This window comes from Parasteatoda tepidariorum, chromosome 8, assembly GCF_043381705.1.
Source record: "Parasteatoda tepidariorum isolate YZ-2023 chromosome 8, CAS_Ptep_4.0, whole genome shotgun sequence".
NCBI classification, from domain to species: domain Eukaryota; kingdom Metazoa; phylum Arthropoda; class Arachnida; order Araneae; family Theridiidae; genus Parasteatoda; species Parasteatoda tepidariorum.
The window spans coordinates 68,364,544-68,390,397 of NC_092211.1; the positions used below are offsets into that span (position 1 = coordinate 68,364,544).

A 25,854-nucleotide genomic window follows, 5' to 3' on the forward strand; every position below is an offset into this window, starting at 1 on the left:
GTATCGTATTCTTTATATTTATTTGGATACGCATAATATTCATAAATAAATTCCCAGAGTACAGAAAATTTTCTATTTGTGAAATATTTCATTGCTCTATATCTTATGCTATATGGTTTGTCATAAGGAAGAAAACAGATGAAATACATTTAACTCTAAAGATATTTCATGCATTTTATCAGGAAAAGAAACAGAAGCACTCAAAAAAAAATTTGCTAATAAATATCCAGTTACTCCTATTCATTCTTTTGCTTCTGGGGTTAGTGTCAACATTTTTGGTAACTACTTACTATAATGACAACTTATTGTTTTTCGTTCGCTTATTTAAAGCTAACAATAATAAACTTAAACAATTGCTAATTCATTTTGGAGTTGGATTTCTTTTCATAACAGGAGAATTTTTGCTAACAATCATATTTCCCGCAATAGTAAGCCTGATGGTGCGTTGCTTATATAACGAGTGCAGCGATTTACTAGAAAAATACGAAAAGCAAATTTATAAATTTAAATGCAATCAGACTGGTGTAAATTTTTTGAACATTTTCTTTGCCATAAACAAGACTCTGGGGGATGTGAACATTATACTATCTTTGCCATCTTTGTTGATTTGTATGAAATATTTCATCGATATCTGCGTCGCTTTGGCATGGGGTTTACTCGTGTCGCATAGAGCTCGTTTGCTAGATGTCGTCGTAGTGACGTGTGATATTGCGACGTCACTTTTGTCTCTAATTTTGTTGTTTGATTCAGCTTCTGAAGTTCATTTAACAATGAAAACATTAAAGGACGAATTAGAAAATGCTTATGAAAAGGCTGTCCTAGATGTGAATGCGAATAAAACTGTTCTGAAATATTTAAAAATTGCTGTGAAAAAAGAATGTCCTAAAATGACCGCAGGAAACATTTTCTATTTCCAGAAAGGGCAGATTTTGACTTTATTGGGAGCCTTTGCAACGTACAGCTTGTTTGTTCTCAATTTCCGCATGGAAGACTTCAGTTTTTGAGTATTAATTTCCCATTACCAAACGTGCATGAAATTCACAACGCAATTTATTTAATGATCAAATTTATAGCATTTGGAACAAATTTCATTTTACCACAACTCCTCATATTTTGTGAATCAGAGAGCCAAATCCGTCGAAAAAGGATATATTTTTCTCTGACTTCATAACTTAAAATATATTCTACATATCAAACTATTAAAAATGTATCAGGATATGTTATTTCAGATTCAGCATATTTTTTTCTAATTTCGTAACTTACAATATCCTCAACGCATCACACTATTAAAGTTTTATGTTATAATAATTTAGATTAAGATTGTTTTCTCTGACTTCATAATTAAAAATATCTTCTACGCTTCAAACCATTTAAATTGCATCGTTAAATGTTAATTTAGATTAAGTCTGTTTTTAACTAACTTCCTAGGTAAAAATGCCACCAATGTATCACGCCATTAAAATTGCATCTTAAGGATACGTTAATTTATATTAAGTAAGTTTTTCTCTGACATAATAACTTAAGATATCCTCAACGTATCAAACTATTAAAATTTTATATTAATTTAGATTATGATTGTTTTCTCTGACTTCATAACTTACTATATCTTTTACATTATTACCATTAAAATTGTATCAGCATATATTATTTCAAATTAAGTATGTTTTTCTCTAATTTTGAAATTTAAAATATCCTCTACGTATTAAACTACCTAAGTTTTAAATTAATTTAGAATTAGAATGTTTTCTCTGACATCATAATTAGAAATATATCTTCTTTTTTCAAACTATTTAAATAGCATTTTTACTTTAATTTAGTTCAAGATAATTTACTCTAACGTCATGACTAAAACTAGTATCAATATATCACGCCATTAAAATTACATCTTAAGGACACGTTAATTTAGATTAAGTAAGCTTTTCTCTGACTTCATAACTTGTAATATCATCTACGCATCAAGTCATTAAAATTAAATCATAAGGATTTGTTAATTTAGATTAAGTCTGTTGAACTCTGACTTCATAAATATCGTAAATATAAATTTTAAAATATCATCTACTTATCAAATCATTAAAATTGCCTCTTAAGGATATGTTACTTAAGATTAAGTCTGTTTTTGTCGGACTTTATAACTTCAAATATCTCTGCATCAAATCATTAAAATTTCATCTTAATACTCAAAACTCGTACTATTGAATTGGATTAGCTGGTTACATATTCAATTATAAAAGAAGTAAACTTCTAACTGTGTTTGGAGCATTTTTAACTTACAATTTGATCATTTCTAACTTATGAATGGTAGACAACTCCGAATGATGCATTCAATACATTACAGTTTATTTCCTCAGATCGAGAGTTTATAATGCATTTTCATTGAGATCGTTTTTAATTTGAATCACATTTTTTATTTGGACCTGCGTTATTTTGGCTTGGATTTTCTAGAGGACAGAATACATTTGGGCCAGAGATTCTCATAATTAAATTCACACTCTATTTTATAATTTAAAAAAAAATTTAAACGTAAGCATAATTATGTTTGTATAAGCTTGAAGATAATTTCTAAAATTGTGTGTTAGTACATATAAATATAGATAATCAAGAACTTATAATTTTGAGAATTATGCAATTATCACTTGTTTCTACTTCTATTTCTAGTAAATATATATTCAGTTTCGTTGAAATAGTGGTATTGTGTGATGCCTAGATTAAATTTAAAAGTACAAGTCTAAATACAAATTATCGCGAACTATAGTAATCTGCAAAGTATTGTAATTTACATAAGTTTAATAATTAAAATATTTTCGGTTTTATTAAAAAAATGTATATTGTGTGATGCCCATAGATATTAAGTTATAAAGTGTATAAATCAATACAAATCATCACGAACTATTGTAACAGCAATTGAGTTTACTTTGGTTTATACTTCAAATATATACTTTTATGTTTATAAAAAGAAGTCGAATTGTATGTTGATTATATTAAGTTTCAAAATTCATAAATATGAACAATTTCAATACTCAATTAATATTTTGGTGAAAATGAAATGAATCCTGATTTTTCCCTTTAATTGATTTCTTGTACATCAAAGAGTTAATGATAGGATATCCGCCAATTATAAACACTGTTTCGCGCGTGTTTTATAATGAATGAAATAAGTAATTCTAGCACATAAAAAAAATTAATCAAGTTTTAAAAAAACATGACTGAGATGAAACATATGAATAGTGTCATTACCATAAATGATATATTAGGAAATATTAGTATCGCGTTAACGGCGCCAGCCATTTTAAATTGCTTGATTTTTCTTTTTACAGAGACATGCATGGATTGGTTTATAAATGAACTAGATTTACAGTTATAAATACTAATTATAGAATCGCAATTGCATCTTGGCTCACAATTCTGAATGTTTTTAGCATCACAACTGCGTTATGCCATTGCTTTATAATTCTGAATGTTTTCAACATTATAACTGCATCATGACTTATAATTCTGAATGTTTTCAGCATCACAACTGCATCATGGCTTTTAATTCTAAATATTCTTAGCTTATAAATCTGAATTCTGAATTTCAAGGTTTAATTATTATTATTTTTGTATATGAGTAAATAATCAAAGTTATATTGCCAGTCTATGTATTATATTATTCTGTAAGCATATTTGTAGTAGCTTTTAATGATTTAGCTTATTCGTGTTAAATGATATTCATGCTAAAATTTCTATGCAAATACAGTAAAATTTCGATTATCCGTCTCTAGAATATCCGGTCTCTGCACTACCTACCCTGGTAAAAAAAGGGGGAATGTTAGATCGCTATTACTAAAACTTGTCGTTGGAAGAGGAGAAATACTAAAGTTATCATCAACTACCACTCCCCTTCTATCAGCCTGTCGACTGCAAAATTTGTAAAACCTGCGTAGTTCGACTCTTTTTAGTCACTGTTTTTCAAATTTTTGCAGTTTATTGATAAACAGCATCAATTATTTATCCTCAAATGTGTATTATATGTTTGAATTATATGGGAAGAAGGAGTAGGAAGCGGAACTTCATCTTATCCTGCTTTTCTATTATCCGGCCGACCTTTCTCCACATTATTCTGGATAGTCGAGAGCTTACTGTAATTTTATTGCTTTACAAACTTAGATTTACAAACTTAGACTTATTAATTTGTTACAAAAAACTTACTATTTCAATGAATAAAAGTTCTTCATTCAATTCAATGCCCCGTGTAGGTCAGTGCAGTATTTCATTTTGTTAAACTTGATTAAAAACTAGATTCGAAATTTCGAAAACTTTTTCTCAAAGAATGACATTTTAACAATATTGAAGTGTAACATCAAATTCTACATTTCCGGTTAAATCTTAAACCACAGTTACTTACATTAACTTAATGGCCAAAACTCTTTAAATTTATGATAATATCAATGATCGAATGATATTGAAATTTCACATGAAATTCTATCATTTGAGTTCAAAATAGTATCTAACATTGTTAACTTAATTACCAAAAAATGTTAAAATAACTATGATAATTAATTAATTATTATAGTAATTTTTTGTTCCTATAGTAACGATTTTTTTTGGTGTTCTAAAAGCATCAATGTTGAGTGCAGGTTATTATACTACTAAGTCCAAGTATTTTTTAAGTTTAATGTGATAAATAAGTAATTTCCTATTGTAATTCATTTGAGAAGCGTCATTTGAGCAAATATACCATTCCATTGAGTTATTTCACGAAGTTATATTCGTTAAGTGCTTATCACCAATTCGTCATTGGTTGCTTATATTCGTAGTCTAATATCTAACACGATATCGTTGAAAATTCTCTAAAGCTTGCTTTGATTTTAATAAAGAAAAGCTTATTTGAAACAGTGACGACAAGTTAATCAAAGTCATTGAACAAAAAGCAAACTTATTGTTAGAGATTGAAATGAAAATCAGTGACAATCTTAATGCTAGTGAAGTTTATGAAGCAACAATGCAAGGCTGAATTTGATTAATCGGAAACATATATATAATATTGATCGTTTGCGTCTTTTGGAACAGAAGTTTATAAAATTTGCAAGTTCTGAGATAAAAGATTCTTTATTTGGTGAGAATACTTTGTCAAGAAATACATTGTTACCTTATCCTAAAATTCAACTTCCTACTTTTAATAGAGATATTATGAAGGTGTTAAGTGTGACGGAACTATATTTCAAAAATTTGATAAAGATCTCAATTTGAATAAGCATGATAAATTTTCGTATCTATCACAAGCCATGGTAAAAGCAAGCATTGCTAAGGAGTTGATCAAAAGTTTTCCTCCATGTAGACAGGAATTGTGCTTATCAAAAAATTATAGGCCAACTTAAAAGTAGATTTGGAAGAGAGGAGCTATTGATCCAAGTTTATGTGAGAGATCTACTTTCTCTTAATCCTCCAAAAAGATTACAATCGTGCATGCGTTAGAGACTTTAAGCATATCCACAGATAAGTATGTATCCTTGTTGTTCCCCATGATAATGAATGAAGAAAAAATCTGTGGAAGTTCATGTCAATAATGTGTATTTTTAATAATAAAATACTTTATGCTGTTTTAAAATTTTTATTGTGTTGTCGTTTTAAAATCAGGAACTTTTGAAGGCTTTTAATTTGTAATTTAATTTTGAAATAGAGTGCTTCTAAAAGTATGATCACATTAAGTTAATTATACTCAATAGTTTTATTAAATTTAGTTTTGATAATTGACCAAACGTTGAAAATTTTTATCAGATCACGAATTTGCTCAAATAGTCAATAAAGAAGCAAATAGTCATTAATCAAATAGTCAATATCATCATCATATAAGCGATTTTCCCTGATTTTACTCAAACCGTAAATAATTCTTCTTATGTTCATATTTTTAACTAAAGGAGAATTCCGTATTTTAAAAAAAATATTTCAATGTTAATTGCATCACATTTATGCTTTAAAAGCACATTTTAATTTCAAAAATTTAGTAATTGAGATGATTTTTTTTCATTCACTGCGTACTTAGGTGACTGAGGAATTTTAGAAATCATCTTGAATATTTGATTTCCTTAAAGTCTTCCTAAAAAAACCGAGGTCATTTGCTCAAGTATAACCGAAAATTTTTTAAAAAAGTTAATACGAAGACGCATAAAGAACATGCCCTTTGTATGTTACACAAGCTCCGCAATTTAGTTTTTTGCATTTGTATGCCCTCAATAGATATAAGAAACCAAAACAAAAGTTTTTAATTCGGTTTTTACACTCTTACATCTATTGCGGGGATAAAAATACGAAATGCAAAAAAACAGAGTTCATATACGAACGATAAACAAAGAACATGCTCTTTACACGTCCTCCAGCAGATCAGGAATAATTCCTGTGGCTGTCTACGTCCATTCCTGGATAAGCTATGGTTCAAGTTATCCACATCTCATTCAGGTAAAAGCTAAGATGGACGGCTTTTAGACTTCTACTGGATCTTCTACTGGATGTCTTGTGGACATCCGCCTGGCGACCACTTTGACCTTTGTGGACGTTTGCGATGACGTCTAGTGGACATCTACTGGACTATTTTGTGCTATATGGGTATCCACATACTAATGGTGAAAGTATTCTTAGTGTTTCCATTGATAAAGAGTTCTGCTATGCGCCGCCTGTAACCCATTTCTATAGTCAATAATCCCGTTGTGAGCAAATAGCTTCAAAATATACACTGGAAACAGTAACCCGGAAGTATAAGCAGTAAAGAGCTTGTATTCATAATTGCAATGCTCGAATACACCATTTGAGAGAAAACCGGTTCCATGTCTTGATCCTTCCTTTTCCCTTTTCTCAGTCGTATAAGAATGTACAACGATATTTTCCCCTTTCTTAATATATTTCGTATTTAATTGTCACAAATGTCTTTATTTTTTTATTTATTTATTTTTTGAAATTTTTTTGACGCTTCCCTTTTATGTTCAATGAAGTTTTCAGTTCCATATAGTTTCCTAACTAAAATGTTTTTATCTATCTGAAAATCAAGACAAAAACTAACGTACTTCTTTCTCCTATGACTCTCCACATACAATGGTTAAAACATCCAAAGTATTGCCATAGGAAGAGAGTTCCGCTCGACGCCAGTTGTAGTCCATTTTGATCTTCAATTTCAGATGCCGGTGCAGATTCGTAGGCAAATTCGTAGGTTAACGCGCTAGACCAGCGTGGAGGTAGCCAAAACAGTTCCATCCCAATTGGTGATCGAAATGGGCTGCAGGTAGCGTAGAGCAAAACTCTCTACCCATGGCAACACTTCGCATGATTTCACCATTGCCGTGTGAAGAGTCATAGGAGAAGGAAGTACGTTGGTTTCTGTCTTGATTTTCAAATAGATTAAAAAATTTTAAGTTAGGAAACTATATGGAACTGAAAACTACATTGAACATAGTTCCAAAATAAAACACCAAGGTAATCCAAGGTCCAAAATAAACACCAAGGTTTAAAAATTATTTGTGACAATTAAATACGAAAAATATCAAGAAAGGGGAAAATATCGTAGTACATTCCTGTTCAAGAAGAGGAGGAGAGGGAAGGGTCAAACCATGGAACCGGTCCTCTCCCCAGGTGACGCATTCGAGCGCTGCAATTGCGAATATTATTCTTTCCCGCAGTAAAAGAAAAGTTGAAGTGAAATGAACTTTTCCCCTCACATTCTTGTTTCCATAGCAACAATTACCCAAACTTTAACTGGTTTCTTTTATAATGGAGTGTTTTAATAGATAGATAGTTATTTTTAATATTTTCTTAACCGTTTTAAAATGGATCTACTTTTTCAAGCAATTTCATATTATAGACGACACCATTTTGAAAAATGCGCTGATACTTGTACACAAATATTAGATGAAAAACCATATGATGAAGTATGAATAGGAATAAGTACTTCAACATTGTTTAAGTTTATTAAAAGGCATATTTGTAATAATGATGAAACACAATAACAATTCATTCCAATATATATACATGTGTTAAAGTGTATGTTTTGAATAGAGAATTAAAATTAGGTTTTTATTATTATTATTAACTGTGAAATAAAATTATTATATGAAATGATATGATTTCGGCTTCCCTTATTTTAAGGAAATAAATTCTTGCTAAGCTATTTGTTGATGTTATCAAACACAAAAGAGAATAAAAAAATAGCTGTGAATTTACAGAGTTAAAAGTTCTTTAATTCAAATTGAATTATTGATCTGATTTCACCAATTCATTACTATTTTATTAAACAGGTAAAGTGTCATTATAAATAAAAACAAGCTCTTTCAGTAGCAATTTTTTAGAGAAGCATCATTGAAAAAATATTTCCCAAATTAAAAATTTTATTGCAATTTCATGAAAAATCTTTTTTCTTTCATTCATCATCATTTCATTCATTTTTCATTTAAAATTGTAACCTACATTACATAAATTTTAACTTTTTGTTTTGTTTTATATTTTGTGAAAAAAAATCTGAAGTTTTTTAAAAAGCAGAAGTTGTAAAATGTTTTATGTTAACTAAAGCTTGTGTAGTATTTTCCAATAAGTTTTTTATTGGCTGTCGGGGAGGGGGCGATCATAGGTCATTCTCAATCGGCCTTTGGGAAGCAGTTAGTGCATTCCTAAGCCATGCAAAATCTGAATTTATCTCATGATTTGTAAACTGTAAAAAACTTACAAAGGTTTTACTTATGCCTTATCAGTCTTGAATATTGGTTTCAATATTATATATCTATATATATACACAGTACAAAGTCCCATATTTGAACCTCTGTTTAACTGTTCTATGAATATTGATGATTCTGAATATTATTAGTTTTTGAAAGGAATACTGACAAAGAAGTTTTTTTCTCTTTAAATTACGAATGTTTTCATTAAAGAAATCTACTCAATTCTGTTCTGCTGTTGTTTTATACGATTATTTTACTTTCGGAATTTAACTCCAAAATGATCATCAGATAAAAAAAAATTTTTAATGCTCCTTTTATCTGATCAGCTCTATTGCCATTTAATGGGAGGAAAAAGGACAAAAACGTGTCTTTATTCATGAAAGACAAAGTTTGAATTATCTTTTGGTCACTTTTATTTATTTAATTTTGATGATATATAAAAACTATCATATCAAAAATTCTTTAGTTAATCAAACTTAATTCGACCTAATAACAAAATGTTTTATGAAATTGACATCTGGTGTCATTCATTTTTATTTTATAATCCAAATAATGCATGTTTTGATGTTTGTTTGTTTTAAAAACCTATTATTTGGAAAAATTGGGTTTGCCAGCGTCACGCCAATTTCGGATAAAGATTTTCAACTATATAGATATATATATTTCTATTAAGAATTTTAATTTTACCTTTTTTTATTTATTTATAAGTTTTAAAATATTGTTTCTTACTAGTTCATTTCTAGTACATTTTATAGACTTTGTCTTTTCATATCATTGTTGTCATTGTAGGCAGCATGGACATTGAAAATGAAAGCACTCTCTCAACAAGTTTATGTTGATGATCTGGAAACTGATGAAGAAGGAATTGCAGATATTATCATGGATGAAAACTCTATAGCCCAAATGGCACGACCTGGAACTTCATTGAAAAATCCTAATACTTCAAAGGGAACAAGTCAAGCATACAGGTTAATATTTTTTATGTTATCTTTATTTCATTCTTATTAACCAATCAAATTTTAGTTTTATTTGATTGCAGATAAAACTTGTAATTATTTATTTTCCGACAGTTAATTGCTAAAAGTTGCATGTATTTTACTTCAAGTTCTTTTGATATTTTGATTTGTTTTCAGATCATTCAAATCTTGATCTTATATGTTTTTCGTTCTAATTGATGTTTTTTTTCTCTTTTTGATCTAATAAACAAAAAACTTTCTTTGGCATTATTATGAAATTTCTGTTTTACTGGCCCATATCCCCTCAATCAGTCCTAACTATGTGTATAAAAGGTTTTTTATTCATTTTTTAAAACATGAAATTGAAGAAATGAAGCACTTCTAGAATAAATCATCAAATTTTTAGGGTCAACCTGGCCCACCTAAACTTCTACCAGCTTATGATCATTTATAGTGAAAATGTGATCATTCACTATAGTTTGTTTTAAAAAATGTTTACTTGCTCAATGGTTTGTTTAGTCACTGCAGGACTAATCTTTTAAGAAAATGTTTTATGTAATATGAAAAGCTCAGATTTTGAATTTTGATGTCTTAAAAAATTCTTCATAATGCTCTTAAAATAGCAAAAAAACTCCATAATTAAACAAGAATTTCAATCTGAAACATTTTTTCTTTTCTAAATGTATATAGAATTGCATAAACATATTGTGTATTATTCAAAATCAAGTAGTAATTTTCTTAGAAGTTTGAGGTATATGTTGAATGGGGAACATATGGTGGAAAAAGGAAATATTTAGAACTACAATTTAAAAAGCAAATAAATAAATAAAGAAGAATGACCCATTATTAAAATGTTCTAAATTACAGGAAAAAAAAACCCTGAATGAAAAAAGCAAATACCCTAAATTGTAATATGTAATAAATACCTGTTAATGAATGAAACATTCCAAAAAATTCTCTGAAAGGAAAATGGTCAAAAATTGCAAATGTTTTCAAAATCTGGGCCTTTATTAAGTGAACTTTTAAAATATTATTTAAGAACTACTTTGATAAACTATTGTTTAGACCAGTTACACAATCTGGACGACCCTTGTCCGGAGTCATACGTCCTGGAACACAATCCGGCAGGCCTGGTACTATGGAACAAGCCATACGTACACGTACAGCTTACACTTCTAGACCTATAACAAGTTCATCTGGTAGATTTGTCCGTTTGGGAACAGTAAGTTTCATTTTAATTATTTATAATACATTTCAAAATTATATATTAAAACTGCTAAAATATTTAATTTAAACAGGGCGTGAATAAAAAAATGATAAAGTAAAAGCTTTAGTTTGTCTATGGGAAATTGAGAGCTGTAGATTTAATAATTATTTCGTGGAATGTAAATAATTATAAAAGTGGTTTAAAAAAACGTTGCATAATCGTCTAAAACTGAGCATATTTATATGGAAGTCTTTAAATTTGATATCTACTTGAATAGCAGTTCAAACAATTGCTTCTGGATAATGGTCATCTTTGTTTTGCTTTATTTGAAAAGAAGATGGAGTTTGATCGCTATTGCGCTTGCTTAGAACGAATTGTTTCGCCATATTATCTTTATCGAAATAATTACTTGTTGTTATTCTCTACTTTTCTATGATGTATCAAATATTTTATTTAAGACACCACTGCTATCAATGCGATAGACATTTCACATTTATTCAGAAAAATAGGATCTGAAAGATTTTGGATTCGACAATAGCGCAAATCTTTAAATCTTAAAACTGAAGTATTCAGACCAACGATTTTATCTAGGAATCCATTTTATGATTAGTAAATATTATCATTCTATAAAAAATTAAAATTTCAAATTTACTACATACTATAATTGAACTTTTTTTTAATGGCCGGCATCGAACTTATCGCTCTTTGCTATGAAAGGTGCCGGAAGTGTTGCTCATTTTACATTGCCTGGTCAGCACCTTGTGACGAAAGTCACAGAAGCGAGCAACATTACCTATGCCATACTTCCCCAGATACTCATTCATAGGGTGGGCCACATTCACACACCAGAGCTTAACATACAGAGAGAAACTTCCATGCCCTGAGCGGGATTCAAACCTAGAGCCGTTGGCTTCGCAGTCAGACACGCTAACTGCTCGGCCATCCGGTGGAAGAATAATTGAACTAATACTATACTATCTTTTATTTTATTTTTTAAGCAAAGTTTTAAATTTATGTATCATTTTTTTGTTGAAGATTTTGTCATATATCTAATGTTTTTCATTGTATATAGGCATCAATGCTGTCTCAACCTGATGGTCCTTTTATAAATTTTGCAAGACTTAATATAGCAAAATATGCATCACAGCCCCAAGTAGCAAAGTACTTATTTGAGTATGCTTACTACCACGATAATGACATAAGACAGGTAACTTAACTTTTGTTAATTTATTAAAATGTATAATGTATTAACTTATATTTTTATTTTTAGTTAATGAATTTATTTTATAAATTTATCCTAACTGCAATAAATAGTTAGCTCTGGCTGTAGTTGGTTTTGACAAAGTTGCTTATTTGATTTATTATCCATCAAAAGTACAATTGAAATAATTAGAATATATTGTACTAAACATTTTAATAACAAATTCCTCACAATACCAAATGAACATGTAAGAGACCCAAAATTAAACCCTCTCTCACTTGAATAATGTGGGTCTATTATACTTACATACTGTCTTGATTTTTGACTATTAAGATTTTAATCTCAAATTACTTATAATTCTACTTAATTAAAAACATGGATCAGCTGGTATACGGAGACGGCTTGTAGTATCAAATAATTTGATACATGTAGTCAGACTTGGATATCACAAAATTACAATTAAGATACTAAAAATGTAATGATACCGACAATTCAGGATATCTAAATTTGTATATAATTGTATTGTAAAAATATTATGTATTTACATCAAACCATGTAAATATAATTGGATTTTTATGGTTTGATTATTTCATCTGTTTATTCTTTTCTTCTGATTTCTCTCTCAATGCCGTAACTCCTTGTATTTCCGATACTTTTAATTACCATTTGCATGCAGTAGAGGTGAGTTTGTATTAATGCATCAAATATTTCGTAATTAGTACTTAAAAGTGCCAAGTACTTTAAATGATTGCACGATGAACTAAACAAGTTCAACTGATATCAAATGCTAAGTTCATTCAAACAGAGTCATGTAAAAAAAATCCAATGAATATAACATAATTCATATCCAATAAAATAACATAACCAATGAAAATAACAGTATTTAACATCTAGATGGTAGCAACCACTTAAAAATTATGCTTCTGAATTACTATAGTTAACCAAATCCATTTGCTGCACCCATTACCCATATCGATTTGCTAATAAGTACACATTAAAGAAAAAGAACTTCTTTTTCTAAAGAACTTTCTTCAAAATCTATTTTTTATAGACCTTTGAACAAATTTTAACTCTTTTAACAATGAAAATTAAAAAAAGTTTTCTCTCTGAGAAAACCAAGTACTATAAAATATGAGTTTTTGAACTTAGCATTGATTTTTTAGCATATAGCAAATTTTTAATCTGTAGAGACCACAATCGATTATTTTGAGGATTATGTGGTTGTTTCGAAACAAAACAGTTTCTCATCATAAAAGGAAACTTTGCCGCCTGCATGCTATGAGAGAATTATGTCATTTTATTTCAATCCTCTTCTTTTAATGGCAAACAATATTCCCTGCATTTTTGTTACTTTAAATTCTTTCCTCCCATTTGCATAAGTTTCTATAAAATGTTATGTTATTAAGTATTAGACTCAAAAATTTTAGTTTTATGCATACATTATTATAAAATACTAATTATATGAGAGTTTATAGACTAATAACAAGATAGTGTAAAAACAAAATGTATAAGAATAAATTTTTTATTAAAGATCTGTTTATTCAAGATAGTTGTTTAGATTAGGATGGTTGTTTTCAACACTGAAATATTAATTATTTTCCTTTTTAGTTAATTTCAGATTTTTGTATCATTCATGCAAAAATATTTTATTGTCTGTACAATATTAAACACTAAAAGTTTGGTTAGTAAATAAAATGAAATCTCTTATGAAAGTTAGCTTATTTTACTTCTGAAATATGTTTTTATGTGAAAATACTATGATTCTATATAGGAAAAATGATACCACTACTTTCAAAAAAGACCTAAGTATTTTTGTAATAATACTTTAAACTATTTTTAGAGATTCTATTGGTCTGTTTTAAAATTTACCATTAAATTAATCAGCTGTGTTTTTTAAGAGACACTATTGAGCTGCAAATTTGTTTCCTAATAACCATAAAATTTTTGTACTTAAAGAATTTTTTTATAATTTAAAAAAAATTTATTTTAAAAATTAATTTTAAATTTTCAGGCATTAGATATAGCTGCTCAAGCCACTCAAGCTTGCAAGTTTGAAGATTGGTGGTGGAAGTTTCAACTTGGAAAGTGTTATTACAGGTATTTAACTTACTTTTTATAAACTAATCTTTCATGAAGAAATAATCTATAATAATAACGATAATTATTTGAATAAAAGTATCACAATTTATTTTGAATTTAACATTTACCTATACCACTTTCTAAAAGATTTTTTTTGTAGTTATAGTGAAGAAACTTTCAGAAATGTACGAGCTAATATTTTACATTTAGATTACTTATTACATGTTTTATTAGAAAGTAATGTTTAAAAGTGATAAAAGAATAGATCATTTGAGTAAGGGATTTTATAAATGGCACAATTTAAATAAAGTTAATAATCCAGATTTTAAACATTAGATCCTTGTTCTGTAAATTTAATTTCTACTTGATATTACATATGTTATTGTATTTATTACTTTATCTATTACTACTTATCCTCTTAGTGCACTTAAGGCCTGAGGCATATTATCTTCATCTATTACTCACTCTTCCTCTATTATTTCATCTTCTTTGTTTAAAGACATTGCCAAATTCTTCAAAATAATCAATGATGATTAATATGTTATTTTTACCTACTTTTTATTAAGTATTAATTAGACTGAAGATAATAATTAAAGCTAAAAATAACAATAATTAAAAAGCCAGTTTGATGCTAAATTTGTCAAAGTAAGTGTCAAAATCAATAACTAATTAGCCATGTAGTTTTTTAGAATTTGACAAATGAGTATTTAAAAATGTTTCGACACTATATTTTTGATACTATTCCTTATAGCTTTCAATTTTATTATACTGTGTAATATATTAAATTTTATAATAAAATTTGTTCTCTGAAAAGTATTTTTTGAGAAATAGTCCATTATTTTGATTCCTTGTTCTGCAAATCACTTGAGTTTGTCATTGTCATTTCATTTACATACTATTTCATTCATGATTTGTCATAAATTTTTTTAAAGTTATCTTTGAAACCTGTATGAGTAACTAAATAAAATTTGTTTATAATTTTATTCTCCAAAACTGGTGTTCTTATTAAGATTTTAACTGAAATTAATAGTGATTATTTATGTTTTGCTATGCTTTGTTAAATGTTGATAGTAATCGAACTGAATTTTAAAAAGAATAATAATCATAATAAATGTTTAAAGCTCTGAACTTTTTAAAATACATGTTTTAGTTTTTAAAATATTTGAAGCTTTAAATAACTAATTTCCAGCATATATTGTCTAATTAGTATTTAAAACTGTATTGATATTTTATGTTAATCCATAGTGACAGTATACCTTTCAATTCAGTTATTTTCATTAATAAGAAAACTATTTCAGTGATTTGAATTTTTTAAAATTAAAATAAGAAAGATGTATTACAATTAAATTATTTTCTTGAGAAAATACTCATTTTCTAAATGAATCGTTGTAAAAACATTTTTAATAAAAAGTAGCTCCCAAGCACATTGTTAAAACATTTAAGCTTACAAAAATATGATTTATAAAAAAATTCTGGCCAATTTTGTTTTTTAATTAAGTGGTTATTCTGATATGCAACTTTATAAAATACATTAAGATTTAATTATAATAATTTTTTATTGTTTTATAACATTAGGTTTGGAATGTTTCGTGATGCTGAAAAACAGTTCAAATCTGCAATCAAACAACAAGACATGATAGATTCATTTTTGTGGTTAGGAAAAGTATGTGGTATTAATGGTTTTTGTTTTTATTTTCTATCAAGTTCAGTTTAAACATTCCTTTGAGTTTAGTTGTTTAAAAAAAAAATAATAGGAGGAAATATTTAAAAAAAAAAGGAAAATAGGGTTACCTTATTTTTTTAATAGGCCATGTATTTCTAGTAGTGGTATATTAAAAAAAAATTTGCATTTAGATTGATTTAAAAACTGAAATTAATTTAGCTTATTAGATGAAATTAATTTGAGCTTAAACACCATGTTTTATTCAGTTGTGAGTATGTTAACTGCCCCTGTCGGCAGCTTTGAAAAGGTGGAAGTTTGATAATTTTTATGTAATAAAATAACTTTTTAAGTACCACAAACTGTGAAAGGAATTTTGGAAGAAATGCTGGACCTAAGGGGTTTTTCCCAGTGACTAAATCACAGTCAATTTCTTTTATTCTGAATCCTGACTTTTCCAGATTCTGAGTATAGAAAAGAAATTTTTTAAGAATAATTAATTTAGTTATAAAGAGCCATCATAAAACTGTTGTTACAAGGATTTTTTCTTAAACGTCTTGAAAATAAATGTATTGATGGTGTCAAAATTGCTCCGAATATGACTGTTTACAGTCCCTTTGATGGAATTTAAAAAATCCTCTTTTATAGAATCTATTGAATAATGTAAGTTAATAAGAAATGAAGTGTAAGAATATTTAATCTGTCTTCCTGTGAATCACTCAACCAACTGAGCAAAGAGGCTAGAGCAATATAAGGCAACAAATAAATGAAAAATTGTGGCTATAGACTAATAGAAATTGTTACTATGCAATTGAATAATCTGGACCTCCAAATGTTCCTATATGCACCATCAAAATTGTTTGTTTATCATGTGTATGATCTTCTTCATTTTTCGTGTTGCATCCATTTCATTAACACAAATCTTTGATAGTGAGAATATTGTAAATTGATTAATTGCTTTAAAAAAAAGGCACAAAGTTAAATTACAAAATTTCCAGTTTTCTAGTGTCTAACTAGTTATCTAAAATAAATGGTAAATCATTTTTCAACAATTTGTAGTTTATTTGTCTGAATTACAGATCTCATTCTTGACAATTTTGATAGACTTTGACTTAATGAGTACACTGATTCAATAAGGCAATTTTTTTTTGTTTGTTATAAATAAGCATAATTGTATTCATTTTGTGCATGCTGGTTTATTACATTGTCTGTGCACGTTTTTTGCATGTTTTTACTAATTTATTAGTTATATGGTGCGTAGCGTTTTTAAAAAGTGCTTAAAGGTGCTTCTTGTTGATTTTCATTATTTAAAAGCACTTAAAGGTGCTTTTTTCACTGGGAGTTTTTAAAAAGTGTTTAATTTTTCCCTTTTTGAAAATGAAATTTTTTTTCCCCACCATGTCGATTTTTGCTACATATTATGCAAAAGCGTGCTTTTCACATTGTTCTATTCAATGTTTTGACAGTTTATTTTGGTTTACCGTCGGGCCATAGCGTGTGAACGCGCCAATCATTTTACATGTTTAATGAAATACTTACGAGTCGGTATGAATGTCTATTGAGCTGGGTTCGGTGAGATTGTTGCCTTCTCATTTGCAACTCTGCTGCATTTTGCTAGATGTTATCAATTTCAGACTTCATTTTACACCCTCTGATATCGAAACTAAAATTCTCTCGATCATTTTATAATGGCTAATATAAACAAGAAAAGATTTCTTTGTCAGAAACTAGTTATTTTATCATGATCATATAGTCTTTGAAAATTATTTTGCATTTTGTTAATGTATGTAGTGCTTAAAAATATTTTTGAGTGCTTAAAAAGTACTTAAAAGGTGCTTATTTTTTATTGAAATATTTGACTATGCACCCTGTTCTAAGAAATAATTTATTTTGCAAAAAATTAACTGTTCTTATAAATGGAATTGTGATATAAAAATTAAGCATTGTTAAATATGTATAAAAAATGTAGTCATTATTGAAACAGATTTTGTTTTGTCTCCTCTCTTTCCATTAAGTATATTAAATTTTTTTTTATCTTTCAGGTATATGTGGCCTTAGACCAACCCTTGGCAGCACTTGATATGTACAAGCAAGGTTTAGAAAAATTTCCAGAAGAAACCTATCTTATGGTACATACAGCTAGAATTTATGAGGTAATGTAATGCATAAGAAAAAATAGATATTAAGTAGTTTTTTTTATTTACAAGGCGTTTTAATGTCAGCAAATGTTTCTTTAGGGATTGAATGACTTAGATCTTGCTGTAAAGTACTACAGAGATGTTTTGAGTTATGAAGCCATTGATGTAGAAGCCATTGCATGCATTGCTGCTCATCATTTCTACAATGATCAGCCTGAAGTTGCTCTGAGATATTATAGGTTGATTTGCAAAGATATTTTTTTTAAATACTTGTTTACTAACTTAACTTTGATAAATTAGAATTTTTGTCAGATGGGCTATTGTAGTTTTCTCCAAAATGGCCTGATCTGTTGAGCTATTACACTTAAGGCCTCTATTGGTGATATTTTCGGCTGTTATGGCAATTGAAAGATGATAAAAACTTTGGATAATTTTTTTTTAAAGTTCTTGGTCTTTCTGCCCCAGGGTTAAGGCTAGACATCATTTTATCAAAAAATTCAACTGATGGATAAAAATATTAACTTATAGATAAAATTTTATATTCAGTAGACAAGAGAAAACTTCAAATTGTTTTTCTGCAGTTGCTGGTCTTTCTACATCAGAAGTTCAAGTGGGGCATCATTTTGTCCCTACAAAAACTTTATTAAGTCATATCGTAGTGATAATGGATAAAAATGTTGACATATGGATAAAATTTTTATTAACAGTAAACAATAGAATAAAGTTAAAACTTCAGATAAGTATTTTTTAGAAAGTTATTGATCATTCTGCCACAGAAGTTCTGACTGGTAATCATTTGCCACAATAAAAGTTTATACAGTTCGATTGTTTATTAAAATATTGACCAATAGATAAAAATTTCGACTAATAGATAAGATTTTAAATCCAGTAGACAAAAATATCTTTTCGTTTTTAATCTTTCCAGGATTTTTTCTGTGTATTAAGAATTAATGATCTCATTTTCTGTGTTTAATATTTTATACCAAATTAAAATGTTTCCACATTAGTCCATTTCAACCAAGAGGGTCAGAGATGTTAAAGCTCTACAATTTTCAAAACTATGGCATGAATTTGGCAATGTGGTCAACATTAGGCATTGACTGTATTTACTTCCCAGTGTCTTGGTACCTGTCAATCTGAAGCTGGTTGGGTTTCAAGCTTCCACCGGGGATCGAGCCATAATCCTTCAATCTTAACCACTACTATAGTGGTTTATTTTTATTCCATCTGAAACTAAATTAGTTATCTGAACATCATTAAAAATTTAGAAAAGTAATGCATCCAACTCAAGATTCTGCTGAAATTTGCTGAGGCTAATTTAAAAAAAATGTTCATTTTTCTTCTTGTGTTCCAAATTACAAATTAAAGAATACTAATATATTTAAAGAGGTAATAAAAATTGACTAAAATAGCTGAAAAGAAATTATTGTATTAATTATTTAATGTTCTCTTTCAGGAGATTATTACAAATGGGAGTGTGTAATAGTGAATTATATAACAATTTAGCTTTGTGTTGTTTTTACTCACAACAGCATGATATGGCTGTTATGTGCTTTGAAAGAGCTCTTTCACTTGCTACTGATGAAACTTTACCAGATGTTTGGTATAATATCGGTCATTTAGCATTGGTGAGTGTAGATTATTTTTTCTGTTTGTTAAATCCACCTGCTTTTACTGTGTACAAAAAATTATTTTAAGAATTTTGTAAAAAAAATATTTTTTCAGAAATAAAGTTGAAAAAAAATTATAATTTTAAAATATGAAAATATTTTTTGAACATATTTTATTTAAGAATAAATTACTTAAAAGAAATAACATTTTGTATTTTTTAAAATAATAAAGAGTTATGTTTAAATTTTTTTTTTGCGTTGCATTAGTAAAATGTAATTTCATGGTTGACATATTTATTCTTGACATATGTTTTATTGTTTATTTTTATTTTCACAGTTAAAATGCTTGATAAAATACTATGTTTTAAGATTATATTTTTAAAAAACTGCTTAGATTTTATTAATTATTTGAAACCAATTTATTGCTTTGTCTTGTGTTTTTCAGAAAACTCAAAAATGGTTTTATTACTCTAAGCTAATTTAGAAGTAATTAATGAGCATCACTTGCATTGTATTAATTTTATAAAACCTAAAAAATTCTATGAATTGAAGTTTGGTTGTATGCCAATTTGCTTTCTTTCTTTTTAAGTCTGATGTCTTTAATGTTCAACGTAAGCATGCCCAGAAATCATAAATTTGTGCATACTTTATGAAATAGGTGGAAAAAATTTATTATATTTAATGGTTTATTTATTTTTTTTAAAAGAAATTTAATTTAAAGTTAAGCATTAAGTGGCGAATAATTATTCATTAAATAAATCTTCTGCTCTTTATTAAAAAAATGAATTCATTCTAAATATATATTTAACTAAGTTCATATTTGTGTTGCCCATAATTATAAACTGTTACGTCAAATGGTTTGAATTATATATCTATTATTTTCTACTATTTAAAACTGAAATACTCAATTTCTCATAGCATGCTATGTTTTTGAATTGAAAAAGAAAGAAGAAAAGAAATCTCGATTAGTTTACACCTAACAATGGTTTCTTCAAGAACAAATAACGGATTAAATTCATATCTTTTTCTCAAACAAAATGTATTGATGTATGTTTGTTATACTTGCTATAAAGTAAACTGCTATGATTAAATCTAAAATTAAAACATATGTAGTTTTATTTTAAAAATACATTTGTATGTCAGATGCTTAGATCTTATTTATAATTTTCATTATTTATCATTTTTTTTTAAAAAAAATTACTTGAGCTAGACTATTTATGATAATAATGGAGTCGGGAATACCTAAAGTTGTCAGAGACAAAAAAAAATTTTCTAACCTAAAATTATCCTGCAAAAATAGAGAGTGAGAGAAAGAAAAAAAACTGTGACTATTACGATTTTTACTCGAAACCCAGGAAAATCCTGCAACAAACCTGGCTAATAACCAAGCTTAAAATTCTCTTATACCCAAGTAGCCAAAGAGGCTCAAAGTAATAACCTAGTACATATTAATAATAATAGTAAATGATATTTTTTTCATCCATTTTACTGTAATTTTCAGTAAAAAATCTTCTGCAACATGGTTAAATTTTCTTAGATTTTATTAAAATTGTAATATAAATTTGTTCAAAATATTCTTTCTTTATTGATTTGTTGTTTAATTTTTTTCTTCTTAAATCTAACCACATTTGCAATTTAATATTACTGTTTATTTAACTATTTTTAAATTTAATTTAAATAATTTGGCTTTCTATATAATTAACTTTGGTTCTTAATTACATGTGAGATATAATATTATATGATGGCTTTATGACTAATGGGACTTTTAATAAACTATATTATATTTGGAGCTTTACAATTTTCTGTATATCATTACATTTCTTGGTCTAGAGAAATTATATTTTTTAATATATTCTTTTTTGATAGAAAATATTTGACATATTTTCTATCAAAAAGTAAGTTTCATGGCTTATAAACTTAAAAATAGATATTTTTCTAATGACATATGGCTCTGTATAGTAAAAAATGTGATCTGTATAACAGAAATTTACGTCTAATTTTTCTTGAAAATTTGGAAAAATCAGTTAATTTTGTTTCTGAAATTAAGTGTAAATCCTCTTATTTGTAATTCTCCTACATAAAATAGATTTTGAAACATTCTTCTATCGAAATTTTATAATTACAATTTGTTTATAATAATTTCTTTTTGTAATAATGTCTCGTTTAAATAAATTTATTTCTTCATTTCTTTAAAGAATAGATTTGTCAAGATATAAAAAAAAATCTTATTCAACTTTCAGGGAATTGGTGACAAAAGTCTTGCAACTCAGTGCCTTAGACTCGCATTAGTTGCAAACAATGATCATGCTGAATCTTATAACAACCTTGGTGTTATTGAAGGGACCAAAGGAAACTTAGACCAGGTTTGTTAGTTTTTATAAATGCTACTCTTTCACAAAATGATGGCAGTCCTGAAATGTTACTATTATGTAAAAGCATTTCTTTTGAAGTGTTTCTCAGAATATGGTAAACATTGCAAAGTTTATTTTCAAAATGAAGAAATAAGCGTGAAATAAACTAATTTTCAGGATAATATGAAATATTTGTAACAATTCCATATTTATTATGAAAAAAATGCATGAGGCATTTTTAACTTTAAAAAATTGCAATTGTGTGGTAACTCGCTAACAGTGTTTTAATCGCCATTTCTTATATTTAGTTGACTTGTGACCAGTGGTAGCCATTGATTTTGTTCTGTTCTATTATAGTTGATAAGTTACTGTTGCTTTTCATTTTTCATAAATGTTTCTTTTTACCATCTGTTTTTGATTTTAAATGATTATCTCTCTTGTATTGAAATTTTGTTTCTGTTTAATTAGTAAATGTTTTGTTTAAGTGCAATGTTATATCTCATTAAATCAAAATTTCGAACAAAAGCTTTTCTTATTGGTCAAAACAATTTTGAAACTAATGTAAAACTGAACTTAAATTCTAAGAAATTTTTGATTATATATTTTTCATAGATTAATAATTTTGCAAATTTCTTTTAAATCTTTCTTAATCAAATTGACAGGCATAAATTTTGTATGTATCGTGCTTTTACTATAAAAATTAATCAAAACCAACTTGAAATCCTTAAATTGATGAAAAATGGGTCAGGTTCTTGCAATTTGGATTTTTCATTGTGGAGTTTTAGAGGGTCATTCATGAAGTGATTTTTGTTTAGTTATTAGATAAATTAAAATTTTTAATTATATACTGAATTAACCCCAGTTTACAATTTAGAAGTTTACCCAGTTTACAATTAGGACCTTGTAGTGTATCTACCACTACAAAAATACTATCCCAATTTACTAGTATATAAGAAATGTTAACTCGATTCTATGTCGGGGTACCTTTTCAAAGATGACGGTTAGCATTGCCGATATCTACTACCTCCATATTGGTGACCCGGACATGATGTGAACACGCCTACCTTGGTAGTAACGCCCACTTCGATGGATGGTCCACATTGAACAGTTGATTTGCTACTTGTGACTGCAACATTATCTACCTCCTCGCACTGTTGCTACTCAATCTCACACGCACATAACGCACAACGTATATGCACGACTGCTAAAGACAACACAGGAGCGAACACGATCGTGAACTTAATACAGCTCTCACCATTAAAAAAGTACGGTGATCTTAATACAGCTCTCCCGGCTTCTCGCAAGACAGCAATGAATCAACTAGTAGTATCTGTTCATCGAATTCTATCACAAATATAATTCTGGTGAGGGAGTACTGTAGTGTATCTACCACTACAAAAATACAATCCCAATTTACTAGTATATGAGACATGTTAACTCGATTCTATGTCGGGGTACCTTTTCATAGATGAAGGTTAACATTGTCAATATCTACTACCTCCACAGACCTTTTTTCTTTAGCTGTTTACAAGATAGAAATATTAATAATTTCAGTAGCTCTGAAAGTGATTCCATTAAATAATTAATGATCATGATGCTATACCTACACTTAAACTTTCACAGTTTAAAAATTCTAATTTTGGTTTGATATGTCTCTTGCATTTTTGTTTGTTTACTACCACTGCATGCATAGCAACGTAAAACAAATTCATTGTAATATAGGTTAGCTGGTATGCTGTATGTTAAATTTTTTCTCTCTTAAAGGCCAAGGCATTTTTTGTAGCTGCAGCAAATCTTGGTCAACATTTATTTGAGCCCCATTTTAACCAAGCTCTTCTTTCTGAAAAGGTATGTAGAAATATTTTTTTTTCTTTTATTGAGTACTCTAAATGTCTACTATGAATTGACTGCTATGGTATGGTTTCAATGAAATGTTATGTAATTTTTTAAAATGTTTGTTACTGAAAATTAGAAACAAATCAGACCCAAATTTTTACTGTCAAAGTGAGAATGCATTAATGCATGGATGTGTGTATCTGAATCCTGTTAAATCCTAAACACTAAATAATTTAACTTTATTACTTCCTGAACATTACATGTAAAAATATTTATAAAGCAAAATACTAGTTGCTCAATAATACAATTGGAGATCCGATTTGACTAAAGATAAACATGATTTAACTGTGTTCAACATAATCCCTTCAGGAACTGCTGAAATGTATAATTTGAAACTTTTGGCAGTGTGTGATGTAACTTCATTAAACACAAATTTGTATTGTGATATGGTATTGAAAAGGCTGTCGTAAATGTTGAAAGATTCTGGCAGATAATATGTTATCAAAAATTTAACTAGATGATTTAGACTTAATGATATAATTCTTTGAAATTATTTTTTGAAAAAATTACAACTAATTGTGCCATAACAAGATTGGAAAACTGCATAGTTTTGAGTCTTGATTTTTATGGTAAAATGACATGGACGTTACACAAATAAAATTTTGAACAATCCGAATTCAGCTTTAAAAACCAGCAGTATATTTATAAATTAGTGTCAGTTATCCTTTGTATTATGCATGGAAATGTATCCTACCCTGATTTGTCTGCTTTTTCAACATTTGTCTCCTTGGATACTGTGGTTTCTTTTTACTTATTTTGTCTGCAGTTGTGTTTTTTCTTGTTTCATTGCATAATTTTTACTTTCAAAAATATTTTTCACTTCACTTTTTTCTTCTTCGTGTGATTATTTATTTCTAATAACTTCTATATTAATTTTCAAATTGTGAAAGAGTTAGAAAAAACTACCAAGTTCTGTAGTTGTTAACCAAAGATTTTCCCTGAACATTTAAAGTGGTAGCAAAATTTATGCAAGTTCTATTTGGTTTAAAAAGATTTTGAATGCCACCTAGACTTCATAAGTGAATTGAGATGCTTTTAAAAGCTGGTAAAGTTGTAAAAACATTTGATTATTTAATTTTTATTTGACTATCACTTAAAATATTGTGGAAAGCTGGAACTTCTATGAATTAAATTTATTTACTAGGCAAGACTGTACATGATTTCTTAAACTATGTTTTTAGAACAGGGCAATGAAAAAGGAAAAAATATGAATTTTTCTTTATTATAAATTTTTTTTTATCTCCTTAATTTCCATATGAAATTGAATTCTAAAAATGTCCCATTATCCATAGATTTTTGAAGATTAATTAATTTATCAACAATATTCTTAATTAATCTATAATATTTTTAATTAATATATAATTTTATTTAATTAATATTTCAATTTCAACTTACTGTTTTGTCCTTAGTTATGTTTTTCTGTCTTGCAGAAAAACAAAATAATAATAAATTAAACTCATTTGATTCTGCCAATTTTCGTTGATTATTGAAATTATACATTATTATTGAATTATTGAAATTATATTGAATTATACATTATTTCATTAGAGAGTTGACTTATTTCATTAAAGAGTTATGTATAATATTATTTCAGGTAGGAGATCTGCAAAATGCGCATTTTATGGTTCAAAAATCGTTGGAAGCGTATCCAGAACACACAGATTCTAATGACTTGTTCAAGCGAATAAAGAGTTTATTTACAACCCTATAATGTGATTCAGAGCCATCCAATATAAACAACCGTCCAAAGAAAATTGTATTTGTAGAAAATATTTATTTAAATTTGATTTTGTGTAAATAGTAAAATAAATCTTATTCTGTTAATCGTCATTCTTAAATATATTCTGAATTATTCTGTTATGATGTGTATATAATAAAACAATCAGATCAAATTTGATCAAATTATCAAAGCACACAACGCATTATAAAATTTACTGTTTATTTTTTGGTATAATGACAATGCTTTTAAAAATTTCATTCATCAATGCTGGTTTCAGATGTTTAGAAGATCCTTCTTTGGCGTAAATTATGTTTCCCAAGATGAAAACAGTGTTTGGTGCATTCTATTTTATTTTAAAACA

At 27.7% G+C, this 25,854-nt stretch overlaps 1 protein-coding gene across 1 annotated transcript; it reads left to right on the forward strand.

Annotated features, from left to right (window-relative positions):
• The first annotated feature begins 7,644 nt into the window (after positions 1–7,644).
• On the forward strand, positions 7,645–25,603 carry LOC107443597 (tetratricopeptide repeat protein 8). Its single transcript, XM_016057515.3, has 12 exons — positions 7,645–7,892; positions 9,465–9,643; positions 10,697–10,853; positions 11,911–12,045; positions 14,051–14,136; positions 15,694–15,781; positions 17,821–17,931; positions 18,016–18,155; positions 19,373–19,544; positions 21,767–21,889; positions 23,642–23,725; positions 25,368–25,603. Exons 1-12 carry the CDS (start codon positions 7,791–7,793, stop codon positions 25,482–25,484), a joined length of 1,494 nt encoding a protein of 497 aa, XP_015913001.1. The 5' UTR covers positions 7,645–7,790; the 3' UTR covers positions 25,485–25,603.
• The last annotated feature ends 251 nt before the right edge of the window (positions 25,604–25,854 follow it).